This window comes from Chinchilla lanigera, unplaced genomic scaffold (assembly GCF_000276665.1).
Source record: "Chinchilla lanigera isolate Chin_1 unplaced genomic scaffold, ChiLan1.0 scaffold00011, whole genome shotgun sequence".
In the NCBI taxonomy this organism is placed as follows: Eukaryota; Metazoa; Chordata; class Mammalia; order Rodentia; family Chinchillidae; genus Chinchilla; species Chinchilla lanigera.
The window spans coordinates 4,898,904-4,919,526 of record NW_004955412.1 but is presented as its reverse complement, the minus strand read 5'-3'; the positions used below and the strand labels follow the sequence as shown (position 1 = coordinate 4,919,526).

The 20,623-nt window shown below is 39.7% G+C and overlaps 1 protein-coding gene across 1 annotated transcript in view; it reads left to right on the top strand.

The window, feature by feature from the left end:
* Trpc6 (transient receptor potential cation channel, subfamily C, member 6) overlaps positions 1-14,488 on the top strand; it is a gene marked incomplete in the record, with an annotated part of 114,640 nt that extends 100,152 nt beyond the window's left edge. The window contains 5 exon segments of the mRNA XM_013511254.1: positions 63-266; positions 2,722-2,796; positions 10,602-10,685; positions 12,189-12,264; positions 12,726-14,488. Coding sequence (XP_013366708.1) covers positions 63-266; positions 2,722-2,796; positions 10,602-10,685; positions 12,189-12,264; positions 12,726-12,877 — 591 coding nt within the window.
* Between the last annotated feature and the right edge of the window lie 6,135 nt (positions 14,489-20,623).

The following is a 20,623-nucleotide window of genomic DNA, read 5'->3' as shown; positions in this document are numbered from 1 at the left end:
GGAGTGCCCCACTAATTCTACGTATGCACTTCCTTTCTGAGTGGTCCTGTGTGTTTGTGCAGGATGATGCTGATGTGGAATGGAAATTTGCAAGGGCCAAGCTTTGGTTTTCTTACTTCGAAGAGGGGAGAACACTTCCTGTTCCCTTCAACCTCGTGCCGAGCCCCAAGTCCCTGCTGTATCTCCTACTGAAATTTAAAAGATGGATTTCTGAGCTGTTCCAAGGTCATCAAAAAGGTTTCCAGGAAGATGCAGAGATGAATAAGGTAATTTAGTTTGAGAATTTATCATTATTTTCTTAAATATTATGACCACTGTACTGCTTGTCACCAGGCTGGCTATGAGATGTCCCTGAGGCTGAAATATGGAACCTATCGTAATACCCTTTTGTAGAACAAGTTTGCACATTTGCTGACTCCTGCTGTGGGAAAGGAATTTTCAGGACCTGTCATAAGAAGCATGAGAAGGGTTAATGAAGCAGAGATGTTAGGATGCTCTCACGAGTGAACAGTGGGAGCTCAGAGAAACACATTATGAGCTACAGCTGGGTATATTTATGAGGTCCTCATGGTGTTGTCCTGATGGGTGATCCAGGATGTGTATTCATTCCGACTGTCTGTCAGGCCACTATCTGGCAGACCAGGTCAGAGTGCAGGCCATTTACATGTGTTTGAAGGTGACATATGTTGTTCCCTAGTACTGCTCCTTCCTTGAGGGTGGAGGAAGCCCAATTTACAGGTGCAAAGGACACGTCCAGAGCCTAGTTTACAGGCTTATTGTGTCTTTAAGACCTTTAGGAATTTTGGAGTGAGTTTTCTGGAAGGAAAAAGGCTTGAGTGACTATGGTGTCTTGAAGTGGAAGTTTTTTAAAGTGTAACTTTAAAGGCTCAGTTTCCTTGTCTTCTTTTCTGCCTAGTTTTATTTCTTCTATTCTACCTCAAACTGAATCACTACTTTTAAGGAAAAGTCGTCTCTGATAACATGTCCACTGCCCTCACATGTCGTGACATAATACAGTGCCGTTCTTTGACTTGTGTCCATGGACACACTGGGCATCTCCTACTTAAGAAAGTATAAGAAAAATTCATGAAATGAAACTAAAATTGTGCATTACGTTATCTGAGTGTGTAACGGAAAGGAAGCTATGTGGACCCCGTGTGTCTGCTCTCGTGGCTGCAAGTTCCTCATTTCACCACCAGTCTATACAGCTAGGTAAAACGTCAGTAGTTGTTCATGGCTGGGAAGCTGGCCAACTCAGCTTCTATATTGCACAGTTCAGAAACCAACTACCCACATGTAGCTTAAGAAAAAAGGGCCGAGGGTACTTATTGTAAAAAGTAGTCCCATGAGAAAACAATCTCAGGAACCACGCTAGAGCAATGGTACGGAGATGAAAGGAAAGGTGCTTGCATCACGGTCAGACCTGTCTGGAGCGCATGTGGACTGCTGTATATAACTGAGGGTTGCAGGTAGTTGCTGGCCCTGTTCGAGGATCTCTGCTGGGTGCAGAACACCACACCCGGGAGGAGCACTGAGGCACTAAGTGTGTCCAGAGGAGGAGGATCGGGGTGGCAGTGGGTTTGGATGTGTATCACATTGTGCAGTATGAAGGAGTGGCTGTTTCTTCTGAAAAGGGCAGATTGAAAGAGAACAATAATATCATTAAAATACTCACCTATGAGAAGTCCAAAGTGTAATAAAGAGCAAAATTAAAGATAGATAGTAGGAAGTAGGGATCTTCTGCAGATGGGAAGGGGATCAACAGATGGAGGGATAGGGAGGGAAGGAAAGGGAAACAGATTTTTAAAAGAATTAAAATGCTCTATACCAACTCCCCACAAGGAATGTAACTGTTATGTCTGTAAACATACATTAATAAAAATAAAAATAAATTAAACTAAAAAAATGAAATACTTTTGATTAGGGAGTGCACTTATTTTTTGTTTCTTCAAAAACAGGAAAAGTGTCAATGAGTAAAATTTATAAATAGTTCAGTTTTGATCTTTAGTAGGAACAGACTTGCCACAATAAGATCTTCTCAATAGGCCAGTAAACTGTAGAAGTAGCGAGCTCCCTGTACCTAGGTAATGCTGGGTGACGGACATTAGAAATCTATAGATGATCCTCTTTCCCGTACTGGGTGGGCAGTTAAACAAATGATTATGAAGTAATCTTGCAATAATAAGATTATATTATGAAGGGGAAATATGTCCCAATTACCATTTGCTTGACACTTAGTGTTGGGGGTTCTCAGGAAAGTAACAAGCTCTCTGATTTCTAGCTTCCTCACCTTAGCATAGGAATAAAATTGTACCTACATCATGAAGATCAGATCAAATAAATATGTAAAAGTGTGTTGAGAATTCTAAAGCCCTATTTAAAAGTTATTATTATAATTGTTTTTGTAGGAATTTTAAAAAATATGCCATTTATAGCATTCTCTAGATATATGATTATAGGAGTCAATGGGTTAAGTAGAAAAAAATTGTCTACTTAATATAGTTTAGCATGCACTCTTTAGGTCTGATTGATTAGAATTGTAGCCTGAAAGAATTCAATATCCAAAGGAGATGTCCATATACTTGCCCAAAGGAAGAACCTAAACGTTTCTGTCATTAAAACCTGAGTGGGAGTTAGAGCAGATGGCTTTTAAAATATGGAATGAAAAGTAAAAAGATTTTGCTATGTGATTGTATTCATATTATTATCTATCTTTAAAAGAGAAATGAAGAAAAGAAATTTGGAATTTTAGGAAGTCATGAAGACCTTTCAAAATTATCAGTTGACAAAAAACAGGTAAGATAATATTTGAAAATAAAAGCCATGCATCTGATCAGGGTGGTCTCAGAAGAGGGATCAATGTGCAGAAGCAATTAAAAAGTTAACACCTTTTCTGAGTTCGATTCCTGGTTAACAACTTTCAAAGGATGTGCCTTTGAGAGGTAGGAATAAGCCTACATCCAATTAGCAGAAAAGAATTATATGTGTATTTAAGACCTACGTTAGGCACTTATTGGTGATGGGATACACGACCGGTGTTATGGAGAAGGAAAAGCTAAGAGAGGAATCTTGAGGGTGGATATGACACACTTAACTCTGCAGCTTGGGTGGAAAGCACACAGGACCCAAGGCCAGTGCCTCCTCATTTGTCAGAAATCAAGAAACTGCTGGAGGAGGCACTGTGGGAATTTCAGTGTCAGCCCTGTTCGTAGTAAATGCTGTGTCCTAGACATGGGTGAGTCCACCAACTGGGAGAAGCAGAATCCTCAACAGTGAGAGCATCTGCCTCCCTTTCTGCCACACGTACACAGTAGGTGTACACCAGATGCTAAAGGGAAACCAGAATGAATGAACTAGGAGAGGCTCCATGCACTCCAAGACTGAGTTCAGTTGCACGTCATTAAAAACCCAGACCACGGTGGTTTAAACAAGACACTTGTAGCTTCAGCCCCCCATTGAATTCTCCAGTGAGCTGCTGGGAGACTCACTGGGAGTGACAGAGAGGGTTCTCTTAGGGTTTTGGCATAGTCAGACGCCCTTGTGCTTACCGTCAGGACTGGAAGAAAGTAAGGGCAAGGGAAAGGTGGGCGTGCCAGGGCTCTGCTGCCACCCTCCTAAACCCCGCCCAGCCGTTTCCATGCTAGACCCCCGAGGCTGGCACTGTACTGCGCTATGTGGCTGCCCCATGGAAAGGAAGACCAAGGGGGGAGGCCGATTGATTTGTTTTCTACCAGAGTAGTTCTTAAACTACCCCCCCAAATAAAACTCCTAAAGCCTATTTGATCTTCAGTCTCCCAGCTTCTTTTTTGCCATGTCGGCCACAAGTATTCAAATCAGAACCCAAACAAGAGCCTAAAGGTAGGGTAAACCCTGGACAAATGAGCCCTGCGATGATTAGGGAGTTCATGGGGAAGAATTCCGAGAGAACAGCATTCCAGGACGGGTACGAATAGGAGATGGCACGTGGTCTTGAGGGTTATGCATCAGTTCCCCGAGGCCTCTCACAGACTGGGGCTTAGCCATTCCAGTATGGCCGACTGGGCTGAGAATGAAAGAGCTAGAGGCAACATGACAATAATCCCCGGTTTTCCAAGACAGTCAGCACTTAGGGTTGTTGAAAATTGGTGGAATCTTGCTACTCAGAAGTTTCCTTTGGGCCGCCTATGAGATACGGATGAAGCTAGAGTGCATTTAAAAATAGTGCAGATATGGAAGATTTATGAGATGACAAACAATACCTACAACAGAGCTACAGTCCATTTTACTGGAAGAGGACAGTACAGTGTGGTGGTTACGAGGGAAGCATAGAGACTCAACACACAGCAGCCCTCAGGGCACATTTGGCCTTCAGCCTGTTTTTTGACCAGGTTGCAAGTTAAAGAATGTTTTGTGCTTTTTTCTTTTCTTTTGGGAGGTGCGCTTTGTTTGTGTTTACATTGAAAATAGTTGTGGAAAAAATAAAAAAGAATACGTGACAGAGATTTAATGTGACCAATGAAGCCTAACATATTTATTATAAGGCTCTTTACAGAAAAACCTGCTATCCCAGTTGGCCTCCTAATGATGGTTATCAGAGGAGAGCACAATTAAGTTCGAATATTCGATAAGTGATTTATATCATTATGATGCACCTGTATGTGTTCCACTTAGAATGCTGCCTTGCTAAGGCTGTTACTTCTTCGTAGGATGCAGGCAGTAATCATGTCAGCAGCCAGGGGTCATTTGTAATGGTAAACTGTTAGTAGCCGTAAAGTTCATTAAACACCGAGAACAGGAAAACCAAACATAAAAACACAGTTTGGAAATGATGTGAAGAGACAGATATCAGGCCTAAAGTAGACCTAAAAGTCCCAGAAAAAGACCGGAGACAGAAAATAGAGTCAAATTAAAACACGTAAATGGATGGACCTGAAAAACTAATATGAAATAAATGAATTACTGATGGAATAAACATGAACAGTAATGGACAATCTTAATTTCAGAGTGAATTTGGAAGCCAGCAAACATTAACTGCAAAATACATAATTAGTATTTTGAGGATAGGTATGACAGCAGCACACTCACAAAATCATGTTAATTTTCCCACCACTTTCCAGCTAGGGACTTGGATGAATTTTATGGCCTTTTCAGGCCTCAATTTCTTCACTTGTAGTTACTATGGTCTCAAAGAATGATTAAATTAAACGAGAAAGAAACTTACGAAAGCACATGGTAGGAAATGTGTTTTTCTCCTTACATGTTAGTGTCTTCCTTTCTTTTCTCTTTGGTGGGATCGTATTCGTCATAGCATGCCAGCCAATCACCAGACTGAAAACAGACAAGCTAACCCATGATGACGCGGGCTTCCTGAAGACAGAGTCCGTGTCTTAATTCAGCTAGATCCTTAATCTTTTTGTATTGTTGGTACCAAGTGTCTGTGGAAAGAAGGAATATGTGAGTGGATAGGAAATATGAAAGGACAGAGGGTGAAGGGGAAAGAGTTAGCAACAGAAGGTGAATAGCTTATCTCCAAAAAGGTATTGAACTCAAAAGATTTTATACTTGAATTGATCCCTTTAATCATTGATGTTAGTTATACGAGTTAAATTAGTTGCAAATGTTACATAAGAAAACTGAGCAAGGTGAAATGACATAATGATTTTTCAAAAGCATCTTTACATAGTGGATCTATTTGCAACTGCAGCCATTTGTGACGTATCGCTTGGTCCAAATTGCTTGTCACAGCTGTGCCAAGTAATAGAAGTAATAATAATTTTAAAAGGTATAAAGTTTGTGAATGAGACATCTTACCTCCTTAACTTTATGCACATATTTAAATAGTGTGATACAGAAAGTACAAAGAAAAGATGGCGTTTTGAGTTTAAGTCCTTTTTATACCGACGAGAGTTGTGTTATAATTGGCAACATGGCCAGTGTTTTCTTGTGGATAAGAGGTTCTGAGTGTTAGTCTTATGCATGATAGCCTGGATAACTAGGGAGTTGATGTATGTAGACAATTGATATCTTAAGATTTATTTTACTGTAGAAAATACACTTAGTTAAGATCTACCATCTTAACCATTTTCACATATATAATTCAGTGGCGTTAAGTACATTCACAATGATAAAATGGGTTCTTAATTGAACAATCTAAGGAACAGTTTATTTTTGCCTTTCCACCTACTTTCCCTCCATGATCCACAAAATGTCTAAGGGAAAAATAAATTCCATAATTTTGCAGAAGGCATTTTAATTGACTATGTATATTGCACATTGGCTATGTGTAATATGTCAATTACATATAATATTACATATAACCAATTCATATAAACATATGAAATCCAGTCTGTTTGGCTAATATTTTCTATTCACTGCTTTTCTTACTGAAATGACATTTTGGAAATTGACATACTAAGAGTGTTGAAGTAAATACTTTGAAGATTGGGTTATTGTGTCATCTCTGCACCTTGAGCCATTCATTTAACTTCTTTGAACTTCAATTTCCTTATCTGTAAGAGTGTTGATTAAATTGTACAATCCACCACACACAAAACCGTTAAGAATATCGCGTGGGTACTTCCAATTATGAATACTATACATATGTAACAAGCTCCTATTGTAAGGAAGTGACTTTTTATTTGGTTATAAAAAAACTCAACACAAATTTTTGCAAATGAAGGTCAGTGCAATTTATACCTTATAATTTTCAAGTAAGAAAATATTCATATTGAAAATCTCATGTATTCATAATAGATCACTAGACAAATATGAGAAAAATTTAAAAATGATCAAAGTGCCTTCGTCATGATAAAAACTAGTATCTATCAAATAAAATAATTTTACATTCCTTTTAGATTCTCTTAAAACTTTAAAAATTAAAATTTGTTTTAATCATTGAAAAATGTGAATCTTTTCAATGAGTCTTGGGTGACTCTATACTTTCCAGTACTGCATATTTTAACCCTAGATGAAAATACACTCTAGGAAGTGTACTAAGCTGTGGCATCTGACCCCGTTGCGAGGTTCGGAGCAAAGTGTTGATTCTGATCACAGCTTCACAGTCTAAAGGTCCTTCAGTGTGGTCATATATGGTGGGAGCTGTAGCGATGCTACGTGTGCTCTGTGGGTCCTGGACACTTCTTTTCAGACAGAACTCCTCTGTGCTGTCTTTGCTCTAAGCTCTGGTCCCACTGACATTCTCAGATAATTTGCTACCTCTTTCACAGGTGAGCTGGGTCACAGTCTGGAGGCTGTCTGCCTTCTCCTGCTTGCGGCCCCCTTGTCTCTCATAGGTGTAAGTGTGAGCACACCTCACACTTGTCTGTCTTGGCGTGTGATTCCTGGAGGCTCAGATGGACACAGATGTCCATTTTCCCCTGCCGTGGGCCTTATGGCCAACACAACTTGAGACATATTTCCTAAAGCTTGGTTACACTTGATGTATTAATTATTCCAGAGGACAAAATGTTTTTTTTTTTTTAAAGCAATCACACATATTTCAAACAGGTTTGCCACTAGTACTGAGATGAGCTCCTACTAGAACATTTTGGCCCTGACCTGACTTGGAAAAGTTCTCACAGCTTGTTGTTCTTTACCGAATTCACACAGCGTTTGCTCCTTCCTTTTCATAAACTCTTCCTCTGAGAGGGCGCAGTTTCTCTTTTACTCAAGTTGTCTCTCTGCAGGTTAAAGTCTTCAGTTACCTACACAAGCGCTGCCTTCACATCTGCTGCAGGTGCACCACAGAAATCAGTAGGGTGAGCCATAGAAAATGCTTTTCAAAAACGGCGAGCAGACCGTACACTGTCTGTCATTACTTTATTCAGCTCCTGTGGCCACTGGCATTGGTGGAGGCTGCGTTAGCTGTTCAGTTGCACACTGTGAACGAGAGGACAGATGAGAGTTGGTCTCTGTCATATACCGCAGTGCAGGTACACTTGAAAATGGTGAGCAGCGTTCTGAGTAACTAACTGCACTGTCCAGTGAAGAACACATCACCTTTGAGGGTTTTCTTTAGGCTTTTGTGCCCTGGTGAGTTGATCTGTTCTGCACTGGATTGAATAAGAACTTTTGTATTAATATCTATCCAGGAATTATGATTTTCGTCATTATCTAGGCCGAAACTGTTAAAAATCAGACGATACAATCACATAAATGGTGGTTTCAAGTGGGTCTGTTCCTCCTGGGCTATATCTTCATGTGTTTTTGTGCAAATTCCTAACGCCCTTCTCCAGATCTCTTGAGTCCAAATCTGGCACCATGTCTTAGGAATGTGTATTTTAATAAGACCTTGGAGGTTATAATGCTCATCTAGGTGTAGGGATCACTGAATATTTCCTTCCCTGAATGGCCGAGTTATGAGCTTGGCGCTTCGGTGAAAACAGTGTCTGGAGAAGTATCTCGGGAACACATTGACTAGATCACAGCTGGTGGTAAAAACTCTAAGACCTAGAGCCACATAGTAGATATTTATCCTTCTCTGCAGTAAGGAGAGTTGAGCTGTTAGAGGACCGACGACTTGTCCAAGGTCCTATTTCAGATAAGAGACAAAGCCAGAATTCAAACACACATCTACTTGATCCCAAAGCAAGAAGTTACTGACCGTGTAACATAGTTTTATTTCATGCCTGCATCTCCTGATGGCTGAATATAGTCTCCCCAACTTCTAGTTCATTGCTTTGTCCTTGGCTGGAGGCAGTTAATACCAGTGGGGATTTGGAGACTTCCAGAACTGTTTCTACATCCAGTACTGGAAGAAATCCCAAAGATGGGAGCATAATCGTTCTTCAGATGAGTGATTCTCACTCTGATCCTACGATGAACCTGTAAGATGAGACATAAGCATTTCTTTCTAATATCAAACTCTTTCTAATATTAAACTCATTATTGGAAATAGAAAGAAAAAGCAGAAAATACAGAGAAAATGTAGTAAAGAGGGTACACAAGGAAGTAGCGCTGCATGCAGAACTGGAGCGCATGAGTACGTACTACACGGGCAGGACAAAGGTGGCTGTCAGCCCTTCCTGCCTCCAGCTAGTGGACTCCTCCCTTCCTGCTCCTGGCTGCACATGGCAGCACAGTCTGTAGACACTCACATCTCTCAGGTTCAGACGTTGCTTATGTTTTACGTTGCTTTCCCGTGTATGTGCAGAGGTGTTACCAGCATCACTTTTCAGATTTTCAGTGATTTTAGTCTCACTACATGGAAACAGCTATATATTAGGATTTTCTGCCACCAAGTGGTGATAGTGCATCTTTGCACATCGGGTAATTTGCCCTTCACATGCTGTTTCTCTGGATTTGCTAACTTTAGTAAATACTTGTTGGATTTCTATGCTGTGTTAGGAATGGGCTGCAAGTTTTTTGGTGAATAAGAGGTATATATTTGCATCAAAATCTCGATGTTTCAGACTTAGAACTATTCACAAAAGTTCCCTAAACCGTTTACCATATGAATGGTTCTCAGTGAAGGGTGAGTGCCCTACCCTCTGCCCCGAGAGAATATTTGATTCGGAACAGCTTTGCTCGTCACAATAGGGGAGGGATCTGCTATTCGGCACCTTGGAGTTAGAGGCAAGGCAATCTGCTAACCATTCCACAGTGCACAGAGGACCCCCTTGTACCAATGCATTTGCCAGCCCCAAATGTTAATAATGTCACGATGGAGAGACCCTAGATTCTACTTACTAAAAGCATCAAAACATTGATGTCAAAGCAAGGATTTTAACTCAGCTTCACTGAACTTTACTTACAGAAACTCAGATGTCATTGGGAAATGTAGACAATGAACATCTTTGGTCTTTGAAGACAGTCCTGGAATTTCTGTTCTCCTGGCAGGAAATTTGTACCCAAAACTTACAGATTTAGAGCTACTCTGTGTTTCTCAGTTTCTCTTATTTTCTCTCTAGAAAATGCGTAATGAGTTTTTTGTCATCCTCTTATCATGTTAGCACGGTATGGTACCAACGGGTCACATATTGCTTAAATTCTTTGTTATTTGCTGAGAGATGCTGCCATAGTGATATTTTACTTGAAGAGTACTTCCAAAATGGGACTACTATATAGAGGCTCAAATTCAGATGGCTTAATTAGTGCTATTATACAGACCCAGTTTGAACAGGTTAAGTAATGCTTTCACAGCAGCTGAATTCTGCCCCACAATAAAGTCTTACCCTGCTGTTTCTTGAGGATCCTCCTGAGACTGTAGGTTACACGTACCTGTCATAGTCAGACTGTCTGTTGATCCCTCATTAAGGGGCTTCTTAGGTTACTGCTATTACTCCCCCAACTTATTTACCTCTTCTGCTGCTATAATTGTACCTGTGGGAAAGTTCTAGTGTGACTATTGCAACAGCATGTTGGAGAACCATAAAGTCTAAGTGTTCTCTCAGCCTCTCACAGCCTCTGAGGGTCTGAAGACATGTAAAGTGCTCCTGGTTAGTCTTGGAAGACAGGATATTAGGCAAATTAGTAGAAATGGCACTATATACATGGAAAAGATTATATATATATATGTATGTATATATACAGTGATTTATTCATGTGTGTAGCTAATAAAAACCTCACCATTATTAAAAATTTAAAAATTAAACAATCAACTTTTAATTCTTTTCAAATAACAGCTTGGGCAAAATAAACAATCAAGCATAAGAAGCTCAGAAGATTTCCATTTAAATAGTTTCAGTAATCCTCCAAGACAATATCAGGTAAGTATTAACTTTTAAATAAGGAAAGGAGAGTTACTTATAATATTTAGATTCTCAAACTATGTGATTCACTAAGAATGAAATATTGAATATTTTTATCAAATTCAAACCAATACATTCATTGAACAAATATTTACTGAGTAACTACCATGTACGAAGCACTTTCTAAGTCCTGAAGACATAACAAAGTAGATAAAATCTTGAACTCTTGTAGGTTAGAGCCTATATGTTCACTGCAAAAGGCTAATCTTACAGAAGGATAAAGACAGTAAAATCTACCCCAAATCCGGCCACTAAGCAATAAAGACTACTTTGCCAATTATGTGAATAAGTTAATATTGCTTATATAATGAGTAATAGTTTTATAGCCTATTTTCACTCTATGAAAGTAAATTCCTATTATTTTTGGTGGATATATGGCATTCTTTTCTGTAAGTATATGATAATTCACTAAAATAATTCACTACTGAAGGACATTTGATGTTCTTCTTTCTGTGATTATGGCTAGTTCTACTATGAACATATTTATCTATGCAAGAAATTAAATTTCTTAGAATACATTTAGCTACTGTGATAAAATCCACATCGTACAGGCACACAAACAGACCTGAAGATCAGTGGAACAGATTAGAAGATTCAGGCACAACTACAAACACACTCACTCACCTTATCTTTGACAAAGGGGCCAAACATGTTCACTGGAAGAAAGATAGCTTCTTTAATAGATGGTGCTGGAAAAACTGGCTTTCCACATGCCGAAGACTAAAGCTAGACCCATGTCTTTCACCATGCACTAAACTAAAGTTAAAATGGGTCAGAGATCTAAATATTAAAACAGAAACACTAAACTTATTGGAAGAGAAAATAGGTAAAAATCTTGAAGACATTGGGGTAGGCAGAGAGTTCTTGAATGTAGAGTTTTATTGGCATTTAATTTCTGGCTGAGGTGGTAATATTTGGTTTAGCTGTATATCCATCTAGAACTTTCTGCACACATGCTGAGGCTCCTGATTATTATAAGTATACAGTAAAAGTAACATCCGTATGATTCAAGCCCAGGGACTAGAGATACTTTATTATATTGAAACTAGTCATTCCTAAAGAAGTAGTAATTATGAAATCAAAAGTGGCTGCATGTCTTGATGGGGGCCACAAACAACTGGACATCTGTTTCATTTCTTCTTCCACACGAACACTGCACAGCTTTAATCTGCCTGACGGATGGACTGTGTCTTACTTTAATACTTTTCAAGTAAAATGGAAGCGGTGGACGTACACAGTTAGATGTTTTGCTCTACTTACTCTTTTCCCAAGGATTCACTTCTGAGTCATTAGCTCAGGTGGTATGAACATTGCTTCCAAAGGGACAGCAAAACTCACTTTTGTCTTTGATCGCCGTCATTTCCAAAGTGGTTACTAAAGGAATGAAGCTCAGAAGCTGATTTCAAATGAGAGGTCTGTTGTGAACATAACACTGAAATCGATTTCCCTTTCCCTGTCTAGAAAATAATGAAGAGGCTCATTAAAAGATATGTACTGCAGGCCCAGATAGATAAAGAGAGTGACGAAGTGAATGAAGGTGAGTTGAGCCCTGGGGTAGCCCAGGCCCGAGGCGAGCCGGGACACGGGTCCCAATGCAGAGCTGGAGCTGAAGGAGAGCAGGAAAGATGGGGACAGGAAGGGGAAGGCAGGGCAGGCTGTGGACAATAAGCAATTTTGTGGAACAGGGAAAGCAGGCTGTTTCTCCTGGATGTCACTTGCTAGATAAAAAGCACAGGGACTTGGAGGAAATGCTTGGAAGAGGAGGGCCTGCCGCTCCGACTCTGACATTTACCACCACTTCTTTTTAACAAACTCTGGGAGATCTTTGGTATAAATTTGCTATTGTCTTTTCACTCACCAAAATCTTTACCTGCAAAAGGAGAAATCCTCTCCAAATGCAAATATGTATGAAAGTGGGGTTGATTTCATCCTTACAGAATCAGTTTTCTCTGTATTGCGTGCTTACAACTGAGTTCTCACCACTTTTCCTTTTCGTAGGGGAACTAAAGGAAATTAAGCAGGACATCTCAAGTCTCCGCTATGAACTCCTAGAAGAAAAATCTCAGAATACAGAAGACCTCGCAGAACTTATTAGAAAACTTGGAGAGAAACTATCCTCAGAACCAAAGCAAGAAGAAAACAATAGATAGTGAAAAGATTTCCTTAGAAGTTCATATTTATTTGTCCACTTGAAGCCATATTATTTTCTGATTTTTTAAGCTGCAAAGGATGAAAAGGTTAAATGATAATTTGGGTTACACTATCACCTGGAACCCTAATATCTAATATTTTGGTGATTAAATATCATTATTTAGTCTAAAGGTTGTGGATTCTGATGAAAATTTTGTCCAGTTGTTTAGTACTTGTTTTATAAGCTGCTTTTTGGGGAGTCATATTGTGATGATCTGACTGTCAGGTAGTATCTGCCTGGGAATGGGTCTCAGATGGCAAGGATCTGTTGGTCCACATTATTCCCTATGTGACTTTTCCTCCAAAGGAAGATTCAGGCATCTCCCTGCCTGCTTGGTGTATCCCCTGTGGGTGACTTCCAGCCCTAAGATATGGGGGAAATAATCTATGGTCATTTGAAAGATTGCTGTTTAGCCCCAAAGAATAGGATTGATATTATTTGTGCGATAGTGGGCTTACACCTATATTAAACTTCTTGATTCATCTCTATGAAAACATTACACTTAACCATGAAAAGATGTTTCCTCCACTTAACCTTGGAAATATGGTCCAGTTGTGTGTGTGTGTGTATGTGTGTGTGAATGTGTGTGTACATACACATAAAATGCTTGCTCTATTTATTCTGCAGCTAATGTGAACACTCAAAAGCTCTTTATGTTATATTTCTGTGACTGAAAGATTAACATCCAAATGAAAAGCTTTTCTAGGAAAAGTATCAAAGTCACAAACAATGTAGCTATTTAGTTTAATTATAGCACAGTTTTGTGCCATTTCTGAGGGCATTTACAGGAGAATTTTCATATTTAGTCACTGAATGTAAAGAGGGGGGAAAGTGCTGTGGGGATTTGCATCTACCTGTTATTCTCAGTATGTTCTCCTCTCTTCCCCAAATATATAAAACGGGAATTTCCATCCACATGCATTCACCAAGAGGTTGTTGTTCTTATTTACTACTGATGTGGACAATGTCTTAAACAACTAAATAAGAGAATGGAAGTCCGTCTGTTTATCCAAAAACTACTGATATTCAGATGAGACCAGGCACCAGCCCAAAATGCTGTGGTACATTCAGGAAAGGGAAGCCCCAAATGCGAATCTTTAACTTCATTTCAAAAATGAAATAGTCACAGAAAATATGTTTCATTCCAGCTTTGCCTTAATTTAAATTAAAGAACTTTTATGTAACGGGATTAGAAAATATAGGTGAAAGTTCTTATGCAGTTTATATTGATCCGTGTTACTTTTAAAGAAGATACCTAGTGATACAAAGATCCATCTTCAGAGATTGACAGTTTTAGAATCAGCAGTTGCGAGAAATCAGTCTCACACAAGACGCGCCGTCATCAAATTAAAACAACCCAACATCCATAGCATTTTTCTGTCGAATGGCATAAGAGATTGACCTCCATGCCGAAGACTGTGGTGTGACAGCGCATGACCTGACTCCTGAAGACTCTGAACAGATATTCAGGTTTTTCTGTATCTTTTCAGTTGGATTGATGTGATAATATAGAAGTCTGGGGAAATAATAAGCATAGCTGTGGATTCCTCAGTAAGAAGTACTCCTTTCCAGGTTACTCTTCCTTTTATTCAGAATTAATGTCCTGAAGTCAGAGGATTTTCCTCAGTGGGCAGGTGACTTGGAACCTCTTATAATTTCTCTTAAATTAGAAGATAAAAAGAGCTATCAAAATATGTTAAGAAATATTTTAAAATATTCCTTTACGTTCACATTGTAGCTCTCCCTTTAAAGGAAGGCGGCCATACGTTGAGGGGGTGAGCTGCTGCTTCCTGGAGGTCCAAGCCACATGGAGACAGAGCAGAGACACTCAGTCCTCGACACACAGCTGCTCCCCTTCATGGCTGACCCTGCCAAAGAGCAGCACCAAAGCCCTGCTGTCACACACAATGCCTGCTTCACTCTTTCCTGCTCTCATTATGTGGAAACAGAATTTATCAGACATGCACAATGGATCACAAGAATCCATTATCCACTTACAAGCACCAGAGAATGAAAAGAAAAGAAAGAAGTGTCAATTTGAGTGGGGAAATAAGGGCTTAAGACAACAATGAAAAATGTTGATTGAGCATCTGCTGTGTGCCAGGCACTGTGATAAATACTGTCCGTGTGTTACTAATTTACTCTGACTTTACACTTCCATTACCTGTATGAGGTAAACATTGTCATTATCCTCATCTGGGGAATGAGCCAAGCAAGGAACTGGAAGATAAGGTACGTGGAGCAAAAAGCCAGGAGTGAAACCTGCCTTGACCGCTGGTCTTGGTCTGTCACACTGGGGACATTTGCCTCGTGCAGCATATATGTAAGTTTTAAGGTAAGGAAAAGTGATTTGTACCTCAGCCTCAGAATCCCTTCTGTGTCTACGCAGTGGCAGTGTTAAGTGAGAAAGGACACAGGTCAAGAGAGCTGACTTCAATGGATTTCAAACGTAAGGCAGGAAATATCTTTTTTTTTTTCATCTATCCTAGGTTCCTGGAGGGAAACCCTATGAGAAAAAGCAGGTTAACAAGCGAAAAGGGTACAAATTTAATATCCGCTTATGTGACAGGAACTTTCAGAAATGAAGGCCCATGAAATAAGTTAGGCTTACATATTTAATGCTAAGTTTGATGAGGACAGTCACGAAATACAACTATACAAGGGGGATGGCTGATCTAATGGTAATGCATTGGAGGCCTGCTTCTTTAGATTCTTCCTGTCTTCAGATTCTTCGTGTCTCCAGAGATAAGAACGTTACCCTTCTCTGGGTACAGGGAGGGCACCTCTCACATAAAGGTGCCTTCTATTCTACTTCAGGCAGAGGTCAGAACATTCTTCCTAGGTTTAATAACCCACTTCAGAGGAAGAGACAGAAAGGTGAGAGTGACCTTTCTGCTGCTGACATTTATTACATTTTTTTCAGCTTAAAATATTCAATATGCCAAGGTGCAATATTTTAGGGTAGCATGTCCTGGACCCCATCACCATTATAAAAGAGAATAAAAACGGAGATGTTTATTTAAGTGTAGTGGAGCGTATGAGGGGGCAGAAGAGTTCCAGATGAGCATGGAATGCTGCGGGGGTTCTTCAGGGAGCAACAGCAAACCCACCGGAGAACGTGGCAGTGAGGAGAAGGTAGGGCCTCGGGAGCAAACGCTTGCGCTTTGGACAGCCTACCTCGCCTCTCTGCGATGATTTCCACATGAAAGAATCTTATATGCCCGTGAATGGTGAAATATAAAAAGAATAAAAACTTTCAGTTAAACAGGGACACCACACCCACACACCCACCCTAGTGTGGGCAACCAGGCAGACTGATTGTCAGCACTCTAACAGAAGAATCAGTGAGAACTACTCAGCGGCTTCAGCCGCATCCCGGGTATGACCTCCCCCAGCATGGCTCCTGATACGCAAGCTGACTCTCACTGTGTCTGACGCCTCCCCCTACTACCAAGTGCGGAGCAGGGTTTATGAGGTCACACTAGAATCCCAGCAGCGCTATTAGACGTGATACACATGAGTGTCTACATGTTAGAGTCCCTGTCCTTCCATGTAGAGAGCACAGCCTTTCAAGTGAGCGAGTTAACCAAAGTTCGTGCAGGAACACGGCTGAGTGTCCTAAAATGGAATGAGGTTGAAGATTCAGCTGAACATCTGTTGTGGTACAAGACATTGCCTCATAGTCTGGGTCTTTATTTTTATCTGTAGTAAGCTGAGGTGAGAGAGGCATCATGAATCAGCCCTCTGAAAGATGTGTCCCACAAGGCAAATCCATTTTTCTTTTCATGATTCACTAGAATGATTGCTTGAGTTTTCTCCCTTATTCTGTGTTGATAGCTATGGCTATAAAAGTTTTTGGAGATACTTTTCAAAACACCCACGATGAATTAGGTGATAACACTTATCAAAAACCTTTTGTGTTGGAGTCAATTTTTATGGATTTGTGTACCACCTTGTTTACACTAACCAAGTATATGGTAGTTTTTAAAAAATATACTTACATTATTTTATGGAGAGTTAATTTATTGAGAATAAGTGAATTATATGAATAGAGACTCATATTTCCCAAGTGCACATGAAAATGACATATTGAGGCCATCTTGTTTAATGGCACAGGTGATTATAATTCCTAAGGACAGTACATATTCATAATGACCTGATACTTTCTAAGAAATTACAGTGCTATCTAGGATACTGAAGATGGGTATCTTAGTCTATCTGCACCACTAGTTTTAGAAATAGCATAATCTGGTAGACTGTGAATCCCAGAAGCTTATTTCTCGTTGTTCTGGAGGCTAGAAAGTGGGCGAGCAGATGGGTGTCTGGAGAGGACTGATTCCCAGAGGGCCTGTGTGGGGTGGAAGGGGCCCCCGGGGTCTCTTTTTTGAGGGCACTGGTCCCACTCATGAGGCCTTCACCTAACCTTCCCAAAGGCCTCATCTTCAAACACCATTGCCCTAAGAGTTAAGATTCCGTAAGGACTGGGAGACAGCAGAGGCCACCACATTCACACATAGCGACTGGTGTATACGGAATCTGAGATATTTCATCTTCTTCCTAATGCCCACCCGGAGGGTTACAAAGCTCTTCCACTGTTCACCGATCGCAGCAAGCAGTAGGAACAGTGTCTGTAGGTGCAGGCACGGGCAGGTCCTCTGGGAAATGCACAGAACATCATGAATTCTTTTTCTATGTCATGACAGAAAACCTTGGTGCTGACATTCAGGAAGTGAATCTTGAACTTTACTGCTCTACATTATTGTCCTAATCATTGTCCATGAAAACAGACTCGTATCACTGTGAGAATAATCTTGTTCAGAATAAATTAAGTTCACTTATTACTGTGTCGCAGATTAAAAGAACTACGGCCACGCTCTGCTTTTGCCTTAACCTTTTCAGCAGTCTATGATTCATCACATGACATTTATCCTTTGCTCTTCAGAAAATAGACTTCCATCAAAATAATTGGACAAAGTCAAATTTTAGAATGTTCCTTATATTTAGAATGTTCACCTGTTATCATTTTGTTGCTATAATTTAACATGTCAAAGACTATATATACATATACATGTATGTAGTCTACCGTGATATATAAGTAACAGCATATACAGAAACACACACACACACACACACACACACACACACACACACAAAGGCACACAGAAGCAGACAAACTATAGAGTGAATGTTTAAATTAAAAAGATTTATTGCAGTAAAAGGCACATTGCTCTTAGGCCCCCTCCAAAGGCCCCCTTATTTTGAACATATTGTATCCTGTTGTTCTTGCCACTTTCTGAAGCAGTTCTGGAAGTTTTCTTTTGTGAGTGTCTGTCAAGATGTGGTAAAACATGGCAAATGCTGGTGCCAAGAGCGATCCGATGGGAAGTCAAGCTTGTAAAGACATTACGATGTGTCCTCGTCTACCTTACTCACTCATCTGGCGCTGAATAACCTCTGGCTAATCCCTAAAGTTAAAATGACTATGAAAGGTAAAAGTTTTCAACTGATTCAGGATATCAAAACAACCATGACAGCACTACAGACGACCAGGAAAGAGGTCTTCCAAAACTGATTCAGAAAGTTGCAGGAATGATGAGATAAGTCCGTTTGAAGCAAATGAGGGTTTTCTGAGGGGTCCTGTTTACAATGCATCTTTTATTTTAATGAGTTATTTTTAAATTTAAACATTCATCATACTTTTTCCATCACACCTTGTGTATGTATACTTGTGTGTGTTTTTATAATCAACACTTTTGTAGAAAAGCTGTTATACTAGAAAAATTATAAGTATGGATTTCTTCCTGTTCTCACTTATCTTTTCATTTTATTTTTTCGTCATTTCAAGGATTTTAACTTTTTCTGATCTATATATGTTATCTCCCACTTCTGAGTTCTTTTTAGCCTGGCAATTCAGAGTAGTGGATATGGAGCCAGACTGCATGGACTTGAGTCGGCTCTAAGAATTACTGGCTGTATTCTTCACCCAGTTTCTTAGCCTTCCTGGACCTCATTATCCCCGTTCTACAGATGAGAAACTAATGTCACGTCCTGCCCTGAGTTTTTGTGAGGATGATATGAGTTAATACGTTTCAGATTCAGAGCAGAGTGGCTCCAAACTTCCTCTTTTCCATGATGTGTTAAACCATTCCACCTTAAACCTCATAAAACCCAATGGTATTTGGGTTTTAACTCATATCTCTGATACAATTGGTACATAGTACCTGGAGTACTAAACTAAGAAAGACCCTGAAGCCCCTGTAGGAATCACTTGAGAAAAATGACATACAGATAATGACAATGTTTGCTCTGCATGTGGGAAGTTAACTCTGCCACATACTTGCTGTTCTTGAGACACATGAATCACACTTGAACAATATCTGGAAAAATTTCAAAGCGTTTTATTACTTTTGATCATAACAATGTTGTATCTTTTTATTACAGCAACAAAACTGGTTTAGACCAGGGGCCATATTAGATCATGTCCATAAAGCTTTTATTTGAAACTTACGGTATTTATTGCAATGTTCTGGATGCTACTTCCAGTAGCAGTAATGTAAAAGAATATGAGCAGTTTATTTATATGTGACGGGCTTAGTAAATACACGTTAGTTTTGTTTTATCCTAGAAAGCTGCACAGCCAATGCTGGAAAAGTTCTTCAAAATTTTCATAGTGGGAAATGAAGCCTGGACCAAATTGCGTGAATGGTTAGTTTCCTGTGGTAATTTGTAGCTTTGCTTTACTTCTTGAGGAGGACACACAAAATCTCTGTTAAACAAAAAACAAAACAAAATTGACATAGTCTGTGAATTCGCTGGATGGTTCTTGAATGAATTCCATGTCTCTTTTGGAGGATAGTGTCTTGAACCATTTAACGAGAAAATTATCCTTTAGCTTAAGGAGTCAATAATCAATTAATCAGTTGTCAGCTCTTTCTTGTTAATCCATTGATTGCTCTAGAATGTCTGGTTGCTCCTAAACCGCACCGCACTTGTCCTTCGTGATCCACTAATAAGATCCATTTACCCTTGGCTTGTGTCATTTCTTTTGACACTCATCCTCACTAATGAGCAAGACACAAACAGCCTGTCTCAGTTTGCTACTCCTGCCTGGCACTGTCCATGCAGGGACCTAATTATCTTTTCTTACAAATCCCTAACACACTTAGGTGTGACCTCAGGGTACACATAAGTCTTTCTCTCTTAAGCCCTTGATATCTAGCTGCTTGTTTGGAAGTTTGGTGAGGTTTACAGATAAAGCCCATGTGAGCAGCAGTCAAGGCCCTCTCTAACCTTTTGAATGGTCCTAAATGAGAACACATCAGAAGTCCTCTGGTAATGTTTTTGTTTGGTAAAAGCATTTGCTGTAGTACAGTCATTTTTTTTTTTAATGAAAACATTATACCCTAAGAAGTCTGGCTTAAGGTTGTGACATTATAAGGATATGATGATTTCTCCTAGCAATTCATTTACGACTAGAGTTAGAATCTAGGAATTAATTATAAACCATCTGCAGTTGATTGTCATTTACAAATGCTCCTCCTAGCAGATATCAGAATTGTATTTTCATGACATTTTACAATATTTTGTAACAATTGCAAAAGCAACCCATAAGAAATATATTACCAGAAAATAAACTGAACACAGTACTCAGTGTGTCTTGTGATGGGCTTTGCAACAGGAGTATCTGCAGTTACACCCATTCCAG